The sequence below is a fragment of the Mustela erminea genome, chromosome 7 (genome assembly GCF_009829155.1).
Source record: "Mustela erminea isolate mMusErm1 chromosome 7, mMusErm1.Pri, whole genome shotgun sequence".
NCBI lineage: Eukaryota > Metazoa > Chordata > Mammalia > Carnivora > Mustelidae > Mustela > Mustela erminea.
The window spans coordinates 65605357-65623713 of NC_045620.1; the positions used below are offsets into that span (position 1 = coordinate 65605357).

The 18357-nt window shown below is 47.5% G+C and overlaps 1 protein-coding gene across 6 annotated transcripts in view; it reads left to right on the forward strand.

Annotated features, from left to right (window-relative positions):
* THADA (THADA armadillo repeat containing) overlaps nt 1-18357 on the forward strand; it is a 329048-nt gene that overhangs the window by 303632 nt on the left and 7059 nt on the right. For all 6 annotated transcript variants that reach the window (XM_032351902.1, XM_032351903.1, XM_032351901.1 and 3 more), the window contains one exon: nt 13996-14165. In XM_032351902.1, the coding sequence (XP_032207793.1) occupies nt 13996-14165 (170 nt within the window). The remainder of the gene's footprint in view (nt 1-13995; nt 14166-18357) is intronic.

Genomic DNA, 18357 nt, shown 5'->3' on the forward strand with positions numbered 1-18357 from the left:
AGGCACATCCCAACCAGCCACCCACCTGTCCGCCCCCTGCCCACTTCTCCAGCTCCATGGGCATGCAATGCCCCGTGTGGGTGCTGCTAGGTGCTCTGAGGGCAGAGGACTGGGAAAACTGGGATTCGGAGCTCCTGCTTTCAGAGAGCAGGCAAATGGCTTTCAAGGGAGGGGAACAGGACACCAGCAAGCTCTGTGGCTGCCTTCTCTTCCAAAAGCACCGCTCAGTACTGTAATTGTATTCGGACATTTTTTTTGCATGACGTCAGGGAATGGCCTTCCTTAAAAGCGCTCATGAAAAAGCACAACTATAAAACAGACTCGGGCAATGAAATGGAAACCAGACAAGTGGGTCTGTGTAATTTGGGTAAAGAGATTTCCCCTTACGGCTTTGTGATCTGATCCCTGCTCTCTGCATAAAATTCCATTTCACGGCGTCCACTTACATAGGCGTCTTACCTTGCAGGTGCTTTCAGACATATGTCTTGCTTTATTACCAAATGAGCAGGGAAGCAAGGGCTCCCTCCTCAGTGGCTGTTCAGACCACCCTCCTAGGCTTGTCACCTTTCTAGTACCCCAGGTCCTGAATCTCTCATCTTTGTATGAGCCCAGCTCCAGCAGTGGGAGGGAGGCCAGTCCCACGTACACTTCCTTTAACCCCCATGTGTGCCTTTATCCGTGCACCCCTCACACCCCTGCTCAGGGTCAGTCTTGGGGAAGTGTGTGCCAGGCAACACTACTCACTGAGGAGGCCCAGTCTTTTTTTTTTTTTTTTTTTTTTTTTTGAGGAGGCCCATTCTTACCTACCCTCCATGCTCCAAGCCACAGGGGCACAGAATCGAATTATCTGCCATCTTGTGTTCTCGGCACGCTTTCTGGCTCCAACCCCAAGGAAATCCTTTCTTGTTTGGATTTCTGTTTTGTACTGAGGTGAAATTCACTTAACATAAAATTAACCATCCTAGGGATAAAGTCAGTGGTGTTTGGTACATTCATAGTATTGTGCAACCGTCCCCCTCCATCATAGTTCCAGAGCATTTTCCTCATGCTCCCTCACCCCCTAAGAACACCCATGTCCATTAAGGAGCCACTGGCTGCCTTCCCTTTCCCTCCCAGCCCCTGGCAACCACCAGTCTGCTCTTTGTCTCTCACTCTTCCCATTCTGGGTATTTTGTGTCAATGGGAGCATAGGATATTGGTGTACCTGGCCTTTTTCATTAGGTGTAGAGTCCACAAGGTTCCTCCGTGGGGTATGTGGTAACGTGTGTCAGTGCTTCACTTACGACTCAGTAATAACTCTCTTATACGGCTGTGCCATATTGGGCTCATCCCTCATCTGTTGATGGACATTGGGTTGTTTCCACCTTTTGGCTGTGGTGTACAGTGCTGCTGTGAACACGGACATACAGGTCTTTGTTTGAATACCTGGTTTCACTTCTTCTGGATCTATACCTAGGAGTGGAATTGCTGGATTATGTGGTAATTCTGCGTTGAGCTTTTTGAGGAACTGGAGGGCTCTTCTTTTTCTTTTTCTTTTTTTTAAGTAAGCTTTCTGTCCAACGTGGGCCTTGAACTTGTGACTCTCAAGATCAAGAGTCACATGCTGTAGTTATAAGCCATCTGGGTGCCCCTTGAGGACCCTTCTCAAAGGGCAGCCTCCTAGGTCCACTCTGTCAAGGAATAGTAGGTATATACCACCCAGCCCCAGCCCTCAAGACATGTTGACCTCATTCTACTACATCTGGAAAGAAACTGAAGGAATAAGACTGAGGAGCCCGGAGTCTCTCTCGAAGTGAATAAGGTCACCAAAGAGATGCTGGTAATCAGAAGAAAGACAGTCTGGGGAAGGGATTAGGTGCTAAGGGTTTTGAGGGCCACTAGAAGATTGGACTAAAGCAGGGGGAAAATTTAGTGAGAAGGGAACTCAGTTGCCCAGAATAAAGGAAGGCGTGAACCTAAAACCCCCCATGGCTGGTAGGGTCACTCCCCTGGTGATAGAGGAGTGACGGAAGGGAGTTATAGACTGGTTTATCCTTGTAGTGATGGGGCAGTGGAGCTGGGCAGAAAGAGCCCTTCAGGCTGAGCAGTTAGGGCACTCAGCCTCGAGGGTCCATCGAAGGGCTTTTATGAGAGGAGGCTTTAGAAGGATCACCCTGACTACAGGGCGGAGGGTGGCTTGGAGGGGAGGAAGACAAAACTAGAACCAGGAAGGGTGGTTAGAAGGTTACCATTGCTCTTGAAGGAAGACTGGTGAGGGTGGTCCCTAGGAAGTGGCAGTGCAGAGGGAGAGGCGGAGTGCCATCATCCAGACAGCCGAGGACCAGATGCTCCCAAGAAGACAGGGCAGCCAGTAGCCGAGGGGAGGGCTGCGGAGATGCCCAGGAGCTCCAGAGCATTGCTCCCACCGCAGAATCCAGTCAGGGAAGAGGCGGGAGGGGTGAGTCTAGAGACAGGGAGGTTGGGGAAGCAGACCAGGCTACCCCTTCTTGACAGATGACTGAAGTCTGAAATGCTAGCCAAATAATACAGTTTTTGTCTGGATTATACCAACACTGATTAATTTTCATCAAGAAATTATTTGTAACTCTGTCAAGCCAATTGAATTCCTTGTCTCCTTGTGTGACAGAATTATCTTTCTTCATTTCTCTGACTCCTAATTTCTAGTCTTCAGGTATACTTCAGGACCATCCATACCACTATCTTCCATAGTACACTAGTGTGTTGGCAGAGCCCGGCAAACCCCCATCTTGTGCTCTGCACCGTGTGTCTCATGCATTACCTGAACGACTGTTCTGGGGAGTCCTGGCTTCTGGCTGGCACAGCACTTCATGCTCACGACAGCTTTGCTGAAATGAATCAGTCATTTGGTTTCTTCCTCTCCACCACCTAAAGCCCCAAATAAACTGAGAGGGTTGAGAACAGGAGCAGGGGTTGGAGGTCGGGGTCGGGGGGAGGGGGAGAGGAGGAGTAAGGCAGGTGGGTAGTGGCTCTGAGGGTCAGAGAAACTTAGGAACAACTCTGAAGGAGCTAGTCAGTTTTCAGAGCTCAGGTGGAGGAGAAATTTCTTGTAAGAGAAAGAAGTGGAATAAACTAAAGAAAACTGGAATGACTTCAAGGAAAGGGGAAAGAGAAATGCTAAGATCCAAGCTGGTCACTAAGGAACGTAGAATGTAGAGCCCTTGAACTCTGCCCAGGCAGAGGAAGAAGAGGCTGATGGCAGGAGACATCAAGTTGCCCAGCTGCCCACCTCCCACCCCCAGGAGGGCTTCTCAGTCTGTAGGCACCCCCATTTTACCCCATTACACTGGCTTATTGGCAGGTTCAGAGAGATGTGGGGAAAGGGCTCTGATTGCCCCTTCCAAGAGGAGTGCTTTGGGGTGGGTGACCTAGCAGAAAGGAATAAGTACAAGGTGCTTACCATCCATGAAGAGGAGGAGGTAACTGAACACTTGGGGAGGCTTGGCAGAGCGAGATCACCCGGGAGCAGGGCAGAGCGCAGGGAGGACATGCTGGAGAGCATAGGGCTCATCTGCGGGGAGGGGCTGACTTTGCACCTTGCATGAGGGCATCACGGAGGGCCAGATGCTGTTGTCCAGAGCATCTCCAGTCTGAACCCAACTCACTCCTTCCCCTGTGACCTCGTCACACACCAGGCCTTTGTTAGCCTGCCATGGAGTAGCCATGAACAAAGCTCACGTGCACCTTACCCTTCCCCGCTGGGCTTCGGAGGTAGCCACAAGGAACAGGACAGTGAGTTGCACACAAAACCGGAACAACTGAGAACCCTGAAAGGTCTAAGTGGGTGGGAGGTGCTCCTCTTCTCCCCAGGCTCAATGGCCCAGGAGAACCCGGGTTTTTTCACCGCCATTGTTGCCTGAGAGTGACGTCGATTTTGATCCATTCCTCATTCTTTGGTGTGGTTGGAAGTGAACAGTTGCAAGCATTTTTATAAGCCTGGAGCTGAATGTGCTACTCACCAGCAGTAATTTATTCGATCGCCCCCTTTTCAGTGAAGTGTGGCCCTCCCAAGTGAGAAGTGCACACTTTTAACTCCTATGAGGTGCTTATTTGTTTTTATTCATGTTAGCTGTATCCATTTTTAAAATTAGCGGAAAATCTGCATCTATTTACCCAGTGATTTGAGGTGGGCCCACATTTTTTTAATTATAGCTTTTTTAACCTTAAATATAATTTTTTTTAAATATACCTTTTCTTTAAAATGAAAACAAAAGCTCCACCGGATGTTTTCTGGTTTCGTGATGGGTCACCAGGAAAATGTTGACGTTGGGCATCTGACTACGTCATAGACTCCCCTGACTCCATCTTGGGGAGTTGGGTCCACAGGAACTTTGGGGAATCCAGGCCATTTGTTCCTTATGAAAAGGGCTAGAAAACTAAGAAAAAGCAAATTACTAATATTTGAAAGGTTTTCCCCAGACTATTTTTAGAATTTCAAGTGGTGTTTTTATCCTTTCCCTTCAGACTTGGAAAAATGTTTGCACCTCCAGACAGAAAGGGCTCTGTGGTCAGCTGTCTACCTCAAGTGGCTGTTTGTCACCTGTTGCCACCTCTCTGCCCAGAGAGCTGAGGAGGAGGCAGGGAGCTAGGGATTGCCTTGCAGAAAAACGTTGAGAGGAGATGCGCTTCTTCTCTTCTGCCCCAATTAGAGACATAGGCCCCTATTGCCGGGGCCTATGAGCTGAGGAGTCCATCCATCTACCCGCCGAACTGTTGCTTGGCAAGGACTTCACTGCGGGGACTTCATACAGTTGTGTAAGGTTGCGGACTGTTTCAGGGGTAAGACAGGGCTCCTCTGTGTCAGCTCTGTTGACATTTGGGGGAGGTATCGTGTGCCTTGTAAGGTGGTTCACAGCACCCCGGGCCTCCACCCACTCCATCCCAGCAGCCTGGCCTCCCCTGACTCATGACATCCAGAAATGTGTCCAGATGTTGACATCTGCAGGGCAATATTGTCTCTGGTTGAGGTTGGGAACCATCAGGTGAAGGGAAGCTGACGTGATGTTGGGGCCCCAGAGACTAGCTGAGAGCGGAGGGAATGGGGTTTCCTGCACCCAGGGAAAACTGAATGGGGTGGCGCAGCCATGGCCAGAACCTTGGCGACTCACAGGGGAGGTTGCAGCAAAGAAGTATCCAGCTTCTCTCTCTTTCTGTCCTCCAGATTCTCAGCATTCACTCCCTGTTAGATGAAGCCTGCTGGAAACCGGGTGACAGGGAACCTGGGTGGCACAGGTCATCAAGGTCAGCGCCCGGGGCACTGAGTAGGGTGCAGAAGGACAAAGAATGGATGAAGGCACAGACAAAGACAAACAATCGGTCTGCTCATCCATCTGTGTGATCATCCAACCTGTATGGGCAGCTCCGCGCAATGGTCAAGAATGTAGGCTTCTGTGCGGCCCCTACCACTTCACCTGTGTGATTTTGAACGAGTGACTTCTCTAACCCTCAGTAACCTCAGGTGCAGAAGGACAGCAATAATTCTGTCTACATGTGACCTGAGGCTTGCAATCTTGGAGGTTTCCTACTGGGGAAACACATCCTAGTTGACTGCTCAGTACGTGGCTTTAACCAAGTAGATGGTATCAGCTGCATGCCCAGTGCTGTTTTATGGACAATGCTGGGAAAAGCAAAGACATAGGGCTCCACCACAGAATGCCATCTCTCACCGTCTGTCAGCACACTGAGTGCTGTGCAGGTATGAGCAGAGAAAGGTCATAGCGGGCTGGAAAAATCTAGACCACAGGACTGAGTTGGGCCCTGAGGGATGAGTAGGCCTGGCTAAGTCATGAAGACAGAAACTGTCAGGTGGTAGGGATGGTGAGCAACCTGGAGCTGTAAGACTTGGAGGGAAGTTGGCACCTGGGTGGCTCCATTGGTTAAGCATCTGCCTTCATCTCAGGTCATGGTCTCGAGGTCCTGGGATTAAGCCCCGCATCGGGCTCCCTGCTCAGTGGGGAGGGTGCTTCTCCCTCTCCCTTGGCCTGCCATCCTGCCTACTTGTGCTCTCTATCTCTCTGTCAAATAAATAAAAATCTTAAAAAAAAAAAAAAAAAAAAAAAGAATTGGAGGGAAGAAGAAGGCCCAGAGAGAATTCCAGGGGGAGACTGGTGATCAGACAGCTTTGGTAGAGGGTCTTGGTGCTCTATCTGTGAAGATAAGGGGCTGGCCTGGGACCCGTCGCCTTCCTCAGTACTCGGGTGTAGGAGTCATAAACTCAAACGGCTATAGGGGTGAGGTCGGAGGCAGTAGGATACATCTATGCCTCCTACAGGGCATGGCCACTGCTTGGCTCCAGGCATCTATTAACATGGCAGAGTGCATCCCTGGGACACCAGGTACTAATTCTCTGAATTTTCAAAAGATGCTAGAAATGTGGATTCTTATGAGAAATCTCCTGACTTTTTTTTTTTTTTTTTGAAGATTTTATTTATTTGACAGAGAGAGACACAGCAAGAGAGGGAACACAGGCAGGGGGAGTGGGAGAAGGAGAAGCAGGCTCCTGGCTGAGCAGGGAGCCCAGTGTGGGGCTCGATCCTAGGACCCTGGGGTCATGACCTGAGCCGAAAGCAGATGTTTAACAACTGAGCCACCAGGCATCCCGAGAAATCTTCTGACTTTTAAAAAACCATGCAAGCCATATCAGACTTGTGTGCAGAACCAACAATCCATTTGGAGACAGATGTTTCTGAGGGGCCCTCTGGGGCCTTAGAATCCTTGAGTTGTGTGTTTGGTTGGGTTCTGCCTCCTGCGTACTTATTTTTAAGCAATAGCTCCCAGGGCATTAAAAAAGAAGAAGTAGAAGAAGAAGGAAAAGGAGGGGTCCACCTGGGCCAGGTGAAGTCAGAGTTCCCCTCCAGACCTAACAGCGCTGTTAGGTTAGGGAGCAGGAGGGAAGGACAGCCCAGAGGCACTGGCTTGGAGCTCTGAGTGGGTGGGCCCAAGGCTCAGTGCTGTCAGCGCCCCGGCATCTGAGCCAGTGTCCGCGGAGACTGAGGCTGGAGCTGCCCTTTAAGAGCACTGACCAGAACATTTGGTTCTTGGACAAAATTTTTTTAAATATTCAGCCGAAGAACAGAGACTAATATCATGAATACCCATGTCCCCCTGCCCAACCTTGCTGCTGTGTTCTTCAAAACTGGAGAAGCCACCCCTTTTCTTTCCTTAGGGCAGCGACCTTTGGGAGAACCCTGAAGTCCTGGCACTGATTGCCATGCCAGGAAATCCCACCTCTGAGTCCTGACTGTGCTGGCCCTGAGGAGCGGAGAGCCATGGGCTCCGGGGTAGAGGGCCAGGAAAGGCAGGGGGCAGAGGGGCCCTGGCAGCCTCAGGAAGAGGCAGACGGCAGTCAGCAGCTGAACCAAGCGGCGGTCTACACTTGTTTCTCATGACCAAATAAAATACAGTCTCTTGCTCTGCTGAGGGGAAGTGAAGAAGTCTGTGGAGAAGACCAAAAATAATGAAGTTGTCCGGAAGCAGCCTAGTGTAACCCTAAAATATTTTCTCTCAGCAAAAAAGAAGACCCAGTAATACTACCTTATTCAGACACTGCCTTTGCCTCCCTGGGCCTGCTCCAGCCTGTCGGGCCCTCCAGCTTCACCTCCAGTTCCTCTGGCAGGAGCCCCTCCTCAGGGGCAGGCCCGAGCTCCCTGCTCCTCCCTTTCGTCCCAGCTCTGCGAGGCCCCTTATCCTCGGCCTGCCCATTTTCCCTCCATAAAGCTCCCACCTCCCATTCCCCACATTGTTTTTTTCCTTTTCTGCTCATTCATTACTGCTACTCATGATATTATCAGTCCCTGTCATACACCGTCTTGGATTATTTCCTGACCATTCATTTGTGTCAGCTCACCACTGACCACACTCTCCTCTCTCAGAGAGAAGGGACTGGAGTTTTCCTCGTGTTTCTCATAGTACCGCTCTCCCCTCCACACACACACACAGCAGGTGACAATAAGTACCATGGGCAGATAGAAGCTTGAACTGATGGGTGAGCGTGTGGACAGGGAGATGGTGGGATGGCGAGTTTGAGGGAGTTCCACAGATGCCTAGAACAGGATGCTCCTGAGCTAGGGGCAGGAAATACTCAACCCATCTCCATTTCCTCAGCATTTACTGTGCTGACTTGGCCCCTCTTGGAAAGGAGACTTGACCAATGGCCTTGGTCTAGAAGGCCTCTCCCCCATGATAACTCTAGAGTCAGACAGTGCATTTTGAATCCATAGTCTCAAGCTCAAGGTTGGCACCCAGAACAAGTCGACATTGGCATTTTCATTTTCATCAGTGTGATTGAAGACCACCTCAAAGCCTGGGACTTGAGGTGTGCCCAGCCCTGTGTGGAGCTTGCCTCTAACTGCCAACCCCAAGGGGGGCCTTGTCACAGGAGTGGGAAAGAACATGGGCGGCAGGGCTGTGGGACTCCCCATGCTCACCTCAGGAGTCTCAGCCTGTATCTTCTGGCAGCCAGGTGTCTGCCTTGGCAGAAGAGCCCCATGCTGGGGGGCGGGGGACAGTAGCAAGAGGATGTCCACACTGTATCGGCCCCGAAGCCCTACCACCCAGGTGATCCATTCACAAGGGGAGACATCAAGGATTAACTAGTTCTAAATGCAGATTCGTTGGGTTTCCAACTCACTTCCTATTGACCGAATGCTAATCCCCCTTGTGTAGGCCTAGCACAGACAAGAGTATGTACCAGCACTCCTCACTCACCTGAAGCCCTCTCACAGGGGTCTAGGGTGTATTTCACTCTAGCCTCAGCCAGTAGCGATTGGCAGGCAATGATTTATTCGAGCACACTGACTTCCTCCCTCCCCTGATTCCTGCAGCTCTTGGGATCCACACCACTCCATTGAGCACCGGATGTCTCATTGCTTCCAGAGGCTTCATCCCTCCAGTCTTCTGGCTTCACGTCACCTTCTCCTCCATAGGTTTCGGGTGTCTTTCTGCTCGCTCTCTTTAGGACATTCGTGATGGCATCTAGGCACCACCCAGATCATCTAAGACAATTTCCTCATCTCAGGACCATTAACTAAATCACATCTGCAAAGACTCTTTTTCCAAATAAGGTAACATTCACAGGTTCCAGGGGCCAGGAGCCATTTTTCAGCCTGCCACATTCCCCCTTCCCCCTGGCCCAAGATAATTCACATGCCACAAAATTCACCAAATTAAAGCCTACGGATATACACATTTTAGTATATCACAGGGTTATACAGCCATCACCACTGTGTAATTCCAGAACATTTTTGTCAACCCAAAAAAGAAGCGCTGTTTCTGTCAGCAGTCATTCCTCCATCTCCCCATTCTCCAACCTCTGGCAGCCATTAATCCACTTTTTGTCTCTTTGATTCACCTGATCTGGATATTTCACATAGGTGGAATTATACAATACATGGTCTTTTGTGTCTGGCTTTTTTTCACTCAGCATGTTTCCAAGGTTTGTCTGTGGTGTAGCATGTATCTGTACTTCATTCCATTTTACAGCTAAATAATATTCCACTGTACGGTTATACATTTTATTTATCCATCCCTTGGTTGACAGATGTCTTGACTGCTTCTGCGTATTGGCTAGTATGAAAATTCACAAATACAAATGTTTGTGTGGACATATGGTTTTTATTTCTCTTCAGTGTATGTGCCTAGGAGTGAGCAAAACTTCGAAACTGTTTCCCAAACTGGCTGCACCATTTTACATCCCAACCAGCAGTGTCTGAGAGTTCCAACTTCTCCATATTTTCACCAAAACTTTTTATCTGTCTTTTGTATTGTGGGTCTAATGGTTATGAAGCGGTATCTCGCTGTGGTTTTGATTTGTATTTTCCTGATGGTTAATGGTGCTGAGTATCTTTTCCTGTTTTTATTGGTCATTTGTGGATCTCCTCTGGAGAAATGTCTATTCAGATCCTTTGCACATGTTTTCATTGGGTTATCTTTTTATTATTTCATTTTAAGAGTGCTTTATGTATTCTAAATATATGTCCCTTGTCAGATATGGGGTTTGCAGATATATTCTCCATCTCCGTGAGTTGTCTTCTCTTTATTAATGATATCCTTTGGAGCACAAAAGTTTACGGTTCTGGTGGAGTCTGACCTTTCTTTTCTTGCTTGGGCTTCTAATATCTTACTTAAGAAATTACTGCCTAATCCAAGATCTCAGAGCTTCACTTCAGTATTTTCTTCTATGTGTTTTAAGACTTATTTATTTGACAGAGAGAGATCACAAGTAGGCAGAGAGGCAGGCAGAGAGAGAGAGAGGAGGAAGCAGGCTCCCTGCCAAGCAGAGACCTGATGTGGGACTCAATCCCAGGACCCTGAGATCATGACCTGAGCCAAAGGCAGAGGCTTAACCCACTGAGCCACCCAGGTGCCCCTCTTCTACATGTTTTATAGTTTTAGCTCTTAATGATCCATCTTGAGTCCGTTGTTGTACCTGCTGTAAAGTAGGCCCAAGTTCATTGTTTTGCCTATGGATGAATACCCAGGTGTCCTACCTCCATTGGTTGAAAAAACTGTTCTTTCCCCACCGTTAATTGTTTTGGCACTCTTGCCAAAAAAACAAAAAAACAATGGAATGTAAGTGTGAGGGTTTATTTCTGGACTCTCAGTTCTATTCCGTGGATTTGTATATTTGTCCTTATGCCAGCACCACACTGTCTTGATTACTGTCACTTTGTAGTTAGGTTTTAAAATCGGGAAGTGTGAGTCTTCCAGTTCTGTTGTGTTTTTCCAAATTGTTTAGCTGTTCTGGACATGCAACAGATTGTTCAGACACACTGGTGGTTTGGTCACTTGCTTTCTTGTTTCGCTGATGGACTGGCCAGCCCATGAGAGCCTAGTTGGCTTGTGTGCTGAGCTAAAAAAAAGACTCCTCTCCTACTCTTCTGCCTCCCATCACAGGGCATGTGGCCAGTAGCGATCTGGGTTGTTCTAGCCAAGCCATCCTAGTTCAAGGCAAAGTAATAAAAGAGGAAACTTGGTGGGGTGCATCTGGCCCCTCAAGCAGATTTAAATAGAACTTATTCCCCCCTTCCCCATCCCGCTTTCTTTCCCCTTCCTTTTTCATCTGGCAGAATCAGTATTTGGATGGCTCTAATTCTCTCTGGATCTACTCCTAGCCAAGTCACACCAACACTCCCCTGTGTCTCTGTCATGCCTGTCACTCACCTGCCACTTCCTAAGCACAATTCATGACAAATTGGTACAGGATGGGAGACATCTGTTCTGGCAGGTGGGGCAAGTGCAGCAGGTCTTCCTGGTGGCATCATGAGTACAAGTGATAAAGCCAAGTGTGACTTCTTCATCTCCATGGGCTGTTTCTGCATGGCTTCCCCATGGGGTGGGGGCAGCGTCTGGGCTGAGGCAGACTTAGCTCCCTGCTGCCACTGCTGACTGTGCAAACTTGGATCCATTCCCCATGAGCATAGCTTCCTCATTGGTTAAATAAGGATACCTCCCTGCTTGTGTGGGAGCAATAAGGGTTAGATAGGCCAGTGTTCATTATTATTACCAGTTACCCTAGGTAACCATTTAGTGAATGCTTTCTTTATGGCAGTCCCTATGTTAGTGTTCAAATTAAGTCAAGTTGGGGGCAAAGGAAAAGATTTCATGATCTCCAGAGCCACACACTAGAGTGTTCTGAGCATCTGCTATGTGTTTAATCCTATGCTAATCTTCATGTATATTTTCAATTCTTTTAGGTGTGAAAGATGCTAATTAATTGTACCATCTCCCCATACAGATTCTAAACGATCTGAGAACTACACAGAGGAGTTAGGTAGAGATAAAAATAGAGATTATACTGTAGGTAAGGGCCGGACTAACACATGCCCCAGACCGAGAGCCAAAATGCACATTTGCTCGCTGCTTCTCTCTCATCCTTCTCTTCTTTCTCTGTTGCCTGGGTTAAATCCTGGTTCCAGGCAGCAGGAGGCAGCAGGCTGGGGAGCAGAGGCACCAAGGGTCAGAGTCCTGGGAGATTGATTTGGGGATGGTGACATCAATCTTGGGGCTGCTTCCATGAGTCCAGGCTCTGCTGGGTGGGCTTCAGGTAGTACTGGGCCCGCTTCAGGGTCACTAGCCTGGCTTATCTCACTGGGGAGACCTGTATGTCTGGAATGTTGATGCTAATTCAAACCTGCTCTGGAGGTGCCATGAAACATTGTGCCCATTCTGAGTATTTATAGTCACTCAAAGCACTGGGACTATATACAAGTAACTTAATCTGAGCCCAGGGTTCTGCACCTGTGAAGTAGGGATGACAATACCCAGCCCATGGGATGTCAAAGGAGTGGATAGAAAGTAGTTGGTTAGGGCCTAGCACATAATGGGCCCTGGGGTGGGGGCAGGGGCATCCTACTTGGACCGGCTCAGTACCCTGAGAGCTCAAGCTTTCAGTCCAGACTCTGAGCCTTCTCTCCGTGTGCTGAGCAAGTCTCTGTGAGGGCCAGTGGTCCAGGCCAGGTCTGTGTGCTGGAGATGGGGATTAGGGAACAATGAAGCTTCAGTAGAAGTGGGTCATCAAAAGGCAGGCCTTGGTGCATGGAGGGATCCAAAGAGTTTCATTTGGTGGTAGTATTGCAGTCCTATGTCTCAGACCTCTTCCAGGTTGCAGGTAGGAGGCCTCCAGTTGTTAGCGGAAGTGTCAACACCCAGAGCCTCTCTTCAAACCTATATTTAGGACCGTCTAAGGCAAATGATGAAGTAAGCAATGGTTTCCCCAAGGCACCCGCTTCCTCTTTCTGCACCCCATTCTACTCTTTCCGCACCCTTTCCTAGCCAGCGAGTAAGACAAGGATCTGAAAAATGAATTCAAAGACAAGAGGGTAGCAGACATGAGCCAAATCCAGCTTGCCACCTGCTGCCATACAGCCTATGAACTACAAGTGGTTTTTTTTTTTAAAGATTTCATTTATTTATTTGACAGAGAGAGAGAGAGAGATTACAAGTAGGCAGAGAGGTGGGTGGAGAGAGAGAGGGAAGCAGGCTGCCTGCTGAGCAGAGAGCCCAATGTGGGACTCCATCCCAGGACCCTGAGATCATGACCCAAGCCGAAGGCAGAGGCTTAACCCACTGAGCCACCCAGGCACCCCTACAAGTGCTTTTTAGGTCTGTAAATGGTTGTGGGGAGAAAATCAAAAGAAGAATATTTTATGACAAGTGAAAAATACATGAAATTCAAATTTTACTGGAACTTAAATAAAGTTTCCATATTGCCTGTGTCTGCTTTCAGCAGAGTTGAGGAGTTGTGAAAGGGACCTGAAGACCCCCCAGAGTCTAAAATATTTATTCTCTGACCTGTTAAGAAAAAGTTCGCTGGGCCTCCTGGGTGGCTCAGTGGGTTAAAGCCTCTGCCTCCAGCTCAGGTCATGATCCCGGGGTCCTGGGATCGAGCCCCACATCGGGCTCTCTGCTCTGCAAGGAGCCTGCTTCTTCCTTTCTCTCTCTGCCAGGCTCTCTGGCTACTTGTGATCTCTGTCTGTCATATAAATAAATAAAATCTTTAAGAAAAAAGAAAAAGTTTGCTGATGCCCTTCTCTAAAATGGTAAAATGGCAAGAGGTTTATGTGTCACGTGGCCAACGGGATTTGCTTTCAGAGGGAGGGGCAGACCAGTAGCATTCAGGCATTGTGACAGGCCTGCAGAAGAGACACAGGGTGGGAAGCTTTCCTGAGGTCCTTCCAGTTACAGTAGATGGACTGACGGGAGGTAAATGTCTCATCTTACAGGTGGAATTGCTTCTGATCACACAGGGATGGGGGGGCATGAAAATGGTGAGGTTCGGGCCTCTGACTCACTCCTTCCAGCAGAATGAAATGGACTAATGACCTCTGAGGAGCCTAGACACCTCCCTGCAGGCTGGTAGCAGTGATTTGACCTGAGGCCCTTAACGTTCCTGGAGTCCTGCAGAGCCTCCCCAGGATGGCCCTGAGCAGCACATTGACCGCTCGCCTCTCTCTCTCTCTCTTTTTCTCGTTTCCACAGAATTTGCCTTCTGTCAGGTGGATGCTTCAATTGCACTGACTCTGGCCCTGGCTGTGCTGTGTGACATGCTCCAGCAGTGGGATCAGCTGGCCCCTGGACTCCCAGTCCTGCTGGGATGGCTATTGGGAGAGGGTGATGATTCTGCGTTCCCTGTGGAAAGCACCCATCAGGTAACCCCAGGGTCTGAGGGCCATGGCGGTGGGATCAGAGTGGTGGCCCAAATCCACTAGATCAGCATGGCAGGCTTGCTGCAGCTTCCAGTGGCTGCTGAAAGTGTGCTTCTGAGTGCTCACATACAGATCAATAACCAATTAGGAAAGTCTCCAAATGACCACAGCAGCTGGCTAGATGCTACTGGGGGAGAGGGGGTAGCTCTCATGCTTACTTTTGAGGTTCCAGTGGTAAGTCTTGAGATCACAAGGGGAAAGGACTTTGAAAGAGCCTCCTGGGTTTCTGAAGCCCATGGGCAGACCCCACTGCCTTCACTATCCGACGGCCTAGCTAAAGCCAATAGCCTTGGCTGTTCCACACCCAGGACACCCCTTGATTGCCTGGCCCTGGTGGCCAAGGGAGCTGTCATCCTGAACTCCGCAGGAAGGTGGTGATCAGGAAGACAGTTCTTGGCAGTCTACCATCCCAGGGCCCTGCACAGACAGTGGACTGAAACACAACCCCAGTCTTCATGGAAAAAAGGCTGTTTACTTAGCCTGGATCCTCAGCCTGAGAGATAGGCTTCCGGTTTCCCACACATCTAGAGGCACAGGAGGTGTTCCTAGGAAACATAAGCAGAAGGTGACATCCTTGCATGCTCCCCTTGGCCTTGCTACGGCTCCATGAGACCTCTCCCCAAAAACCTAATACATTGATCTGGAGCCCCAATTTTTGCAACAGTTGCCCAAGGGACACCTTAAGATCTCCTGGTCTGGAGGCCAGGAAGGATTACAATTGCCATCCCGCAGTATTATATATATTTTAAAAGCTGCTGCCAAAGGATCTGGCTTCCAATCAGCCTGAAAGCAGGTGCTAAATGAGATTCCTCCCCTTGGGACACAGACAGGTCTTGGCACATCCTCAACAATGGAGCCATATTAAGAATAAATCAGGCTGTTCAGACAATCAGAAGGGTTCAAGAGACAACCAAGAGCTAGGGCAAAGTTGAAGGAGAAGTTTCATCACCCATTAGGCCAAGAGACCAAGAGAGGTGGCGGCTTTGCCTAATACACAAAGCAAACACAGAGTCAAGCAAAATGAGGAAACAGAAATATGTTCCAGAAAAAGACCTTAATGGTAATGGAGATAAGAAATCTATCTGATAAAGAATTCAAAGTAGTGTCCATAAAGAAGCTTACTGGGGCTCCTGGGTGACTCAGTCAGTTAAGTGTCTGCCTTCGGCTCAGGTCATGCTCTCAGGGTCCTGGGATCAAGCCCCACATCGGGCTCTCTGCTCAGTGTGGAGTCTGCTTCTTCCTCTCACTCTCCCTTTGTACTCTCCCTCTCTCTCAAATAAATAAATAAAATCTTAAAAAAAAAAAAAAGTTCACTGAACTTGGGAAAAGAAAGGATGGACACAGTGAGAACTGCAACAAGGAGGAAATATACATAAATACCAAATAGAAGGCACAGAGCCAAAAAACACAATAACTGACCTAAGAAACATTAGAAGGGCTCAATAGCAAACTGGATGAAACAGAAGAATGGCTCAGTGAGCTGGAAGACAAAGCAATGGAGCTCATCCAGACAGAGCAGTAAAAAGGAAAGCAAATTTTATAAAGAAGTTAGGGGTGCCTGGGTGGCTTAGTGGGTTGAAGTCTCTGCCTTCGGCTCAGGTCATGATCCCAGGGTCCTGGGATTGAGCCCCGCATCAGGCTCTCTGCTCAGCAGGGAGCCTGCTTCCCTTCCTCTCTCTCTGTCTGCCTCTCTGCCTGCCTCTCTGCCTACTTGTGATCTCTGTCTGTCAAATAAATAAATAAAATCTTTTAAAAATAAATAAATAAAAATAAAAAGAAGTTAGCTTAAGAGAGCTATTGGGACAGCATCAGGTGGAATGACATTCACACCATAGGGGTCCCAGGAGGAGAAGAGAGAAAGGGGCAGAAAACTAAATTGAAGAAACAATGGCTGAAAACTTCCCTAGCCTGGAAAAGGAAACAAATCCAGGCCCAGGGAAGCCCAAAGAATTCCAAAGAAGATGAACCTAAAGAGATCAACACCAAGACACATCATAGTTAAAATGTCAGAAGTTAAAGAGAGAATCTTAAAAGTGGCAAGAGAAAAATTATTACGTACAGGGGAATCCCTGTATGGCTATGGGCAGGTTTCTGAGCAATAATTTTGCAGACCAGAAGGGAGTGGCATGACTTACTCAAAACCTTCCAAACAAGAATACTGTACCTGGCAAGGTTATCATTCAGAAAGGAAGGAAAAATAAAAAGTTTCCCAGACAAGCAAAAACTAAAGGAGCTCGTCACCACTAACCTGGGCTTAGAAATGTTCAAGGACTCATTTAAGTTGAAAAGAAATGGCACAAATGAAGATGGGATAAGAGGAACTCTGACTGCAGCCCGATCCAACACCTGTGACCAGTAGGAGGTAGCTATGATAGAAGGGTGGTCACCCTTCTTCCCTAAAAGCAGTTAGGGTTACTTCTTCAAAGGGAGAATGATGAAGGACAGCTGGAAAGCAGGCAGACAGGGACAAGCCCCACCCCACCCCCAGCCCTAAGAGGAAAACACCCTTAAAAGGATTTTATACTACCCTGGAAGGAGCCCTCCACCATTTGCATATGATAAGACAGGTGACAAAAATCTGATTAGATGACAAGCAGGAGGGTTAATTGGATTAAAACAGCATACTAACAAGCCCATAAAAACCCCTAGACTTAGAAACTCCAGTGGCAACCCCCTTAGGTCCCCTTCTTCCTTGGGAGCTTTGTAACTATCACTTTGCTATTGGTCAATAAACCTTGCTTTGCTGCCCACCAAAAAAAAAAAAAATAAGAAGAAGAAAGAAAAGAAATGTTACTAAATAATAACAAGAAAACATATGAAAGTATCCCACTGGAAAAGGTAAATGTATAATAAAGGTAGTAGATAAATCACTTACAAAGCTACTTTGAAGGTTAAAAAGAAAAAATTTAGTAAAATGTACTAAAACTAAATAATTAAGGGAAGTGTGAAAAGATGTAAAATGTGACATCAAAAACAAAAAATAGAGGGGGCACCTGGGTGGCTCAGTGGGTTAAGCCTCTGCTTTTGGCTCAGGTCATGATCTCAGGGTTCTGGGATCGAGCCCCACATCAGGCTCTCTGCTCAGCAGGGAGCCTGCTTTCCCCCTTCTCTCTGCCTCTCTGACTACTTGTGGTCTCTGTCTGTCAAATAAATAGATAAAATCTTTGAGGAAAAATTAATTTTAAAAAAATAGAGGGAGTAATAATTTGGATTCTGGGATATGTTCAAATTGAAGATGCTATCAATTAAAATAGACTGTTATATATATAGGATAACATGTGAACCTTATAATAAACACAAAGCAAAAACTTACTATAAACACAGAAAATGAGAAAGGAATCTAAACACTGAAAAAGTCATCAAACCACAAGAGAAGAAGAAAGGAACATGCAGGCCCTACAAAATAGCCAGCAAATAGTTAACAAAATGGCAATAAGCAGATACCTATCAATAATTACTTTAAATGTAAATGGACTAATTCTCCAACCAAAAGACATAGAGTGGAGGTACCTGGGTGGCTCAGTGAGTTAAGCATCTGCCTTCAGCTCAGGTCATGATCCCAGGGTCCTGAGATCGAGCCCTGCATTGGGCTCTCTGCTCAGCAGGGAGCCTGCTTAACCCTCTCTCTCTGCCTGCCTCTCTGCCTACTTGTGATCTCTGTCAAATAAATAAAATCTTTTTTTTTAAGTGTTTAAAAAAAAAAGACATAGAGTGGCTAAATTAATTTAAAAAAAAAAGATACATTTATATACTGCCTGCAAGAGACATCAGAAGTAAGGACACATGCAACCCAAAAGTGAAGCAATAGAGAATTACATTCCATGCAAGTGGAAACAAAAAGAAAGCTTCTATAGCTATAATCATATCAGACAAAATAGACTTTAGAACAAAAACCGCAATAAAAGAGAAAGAGGGCCACCATATTGATAAAAGGGTCAATCCAACAAGAATATATGACATTTATGAATTTATACACCCAACATAGGAGCAAATAATAACAGACCTAAAGGGAGAAATTATGAGTAATGTAGTAATAGTAGGGCACTTTAATATCCCACTTACATGAATGGATGGGTCATCCAATCAAAATAAATAAGGGAATGTTGGCCTTACACAATACAATAGACCATATGGA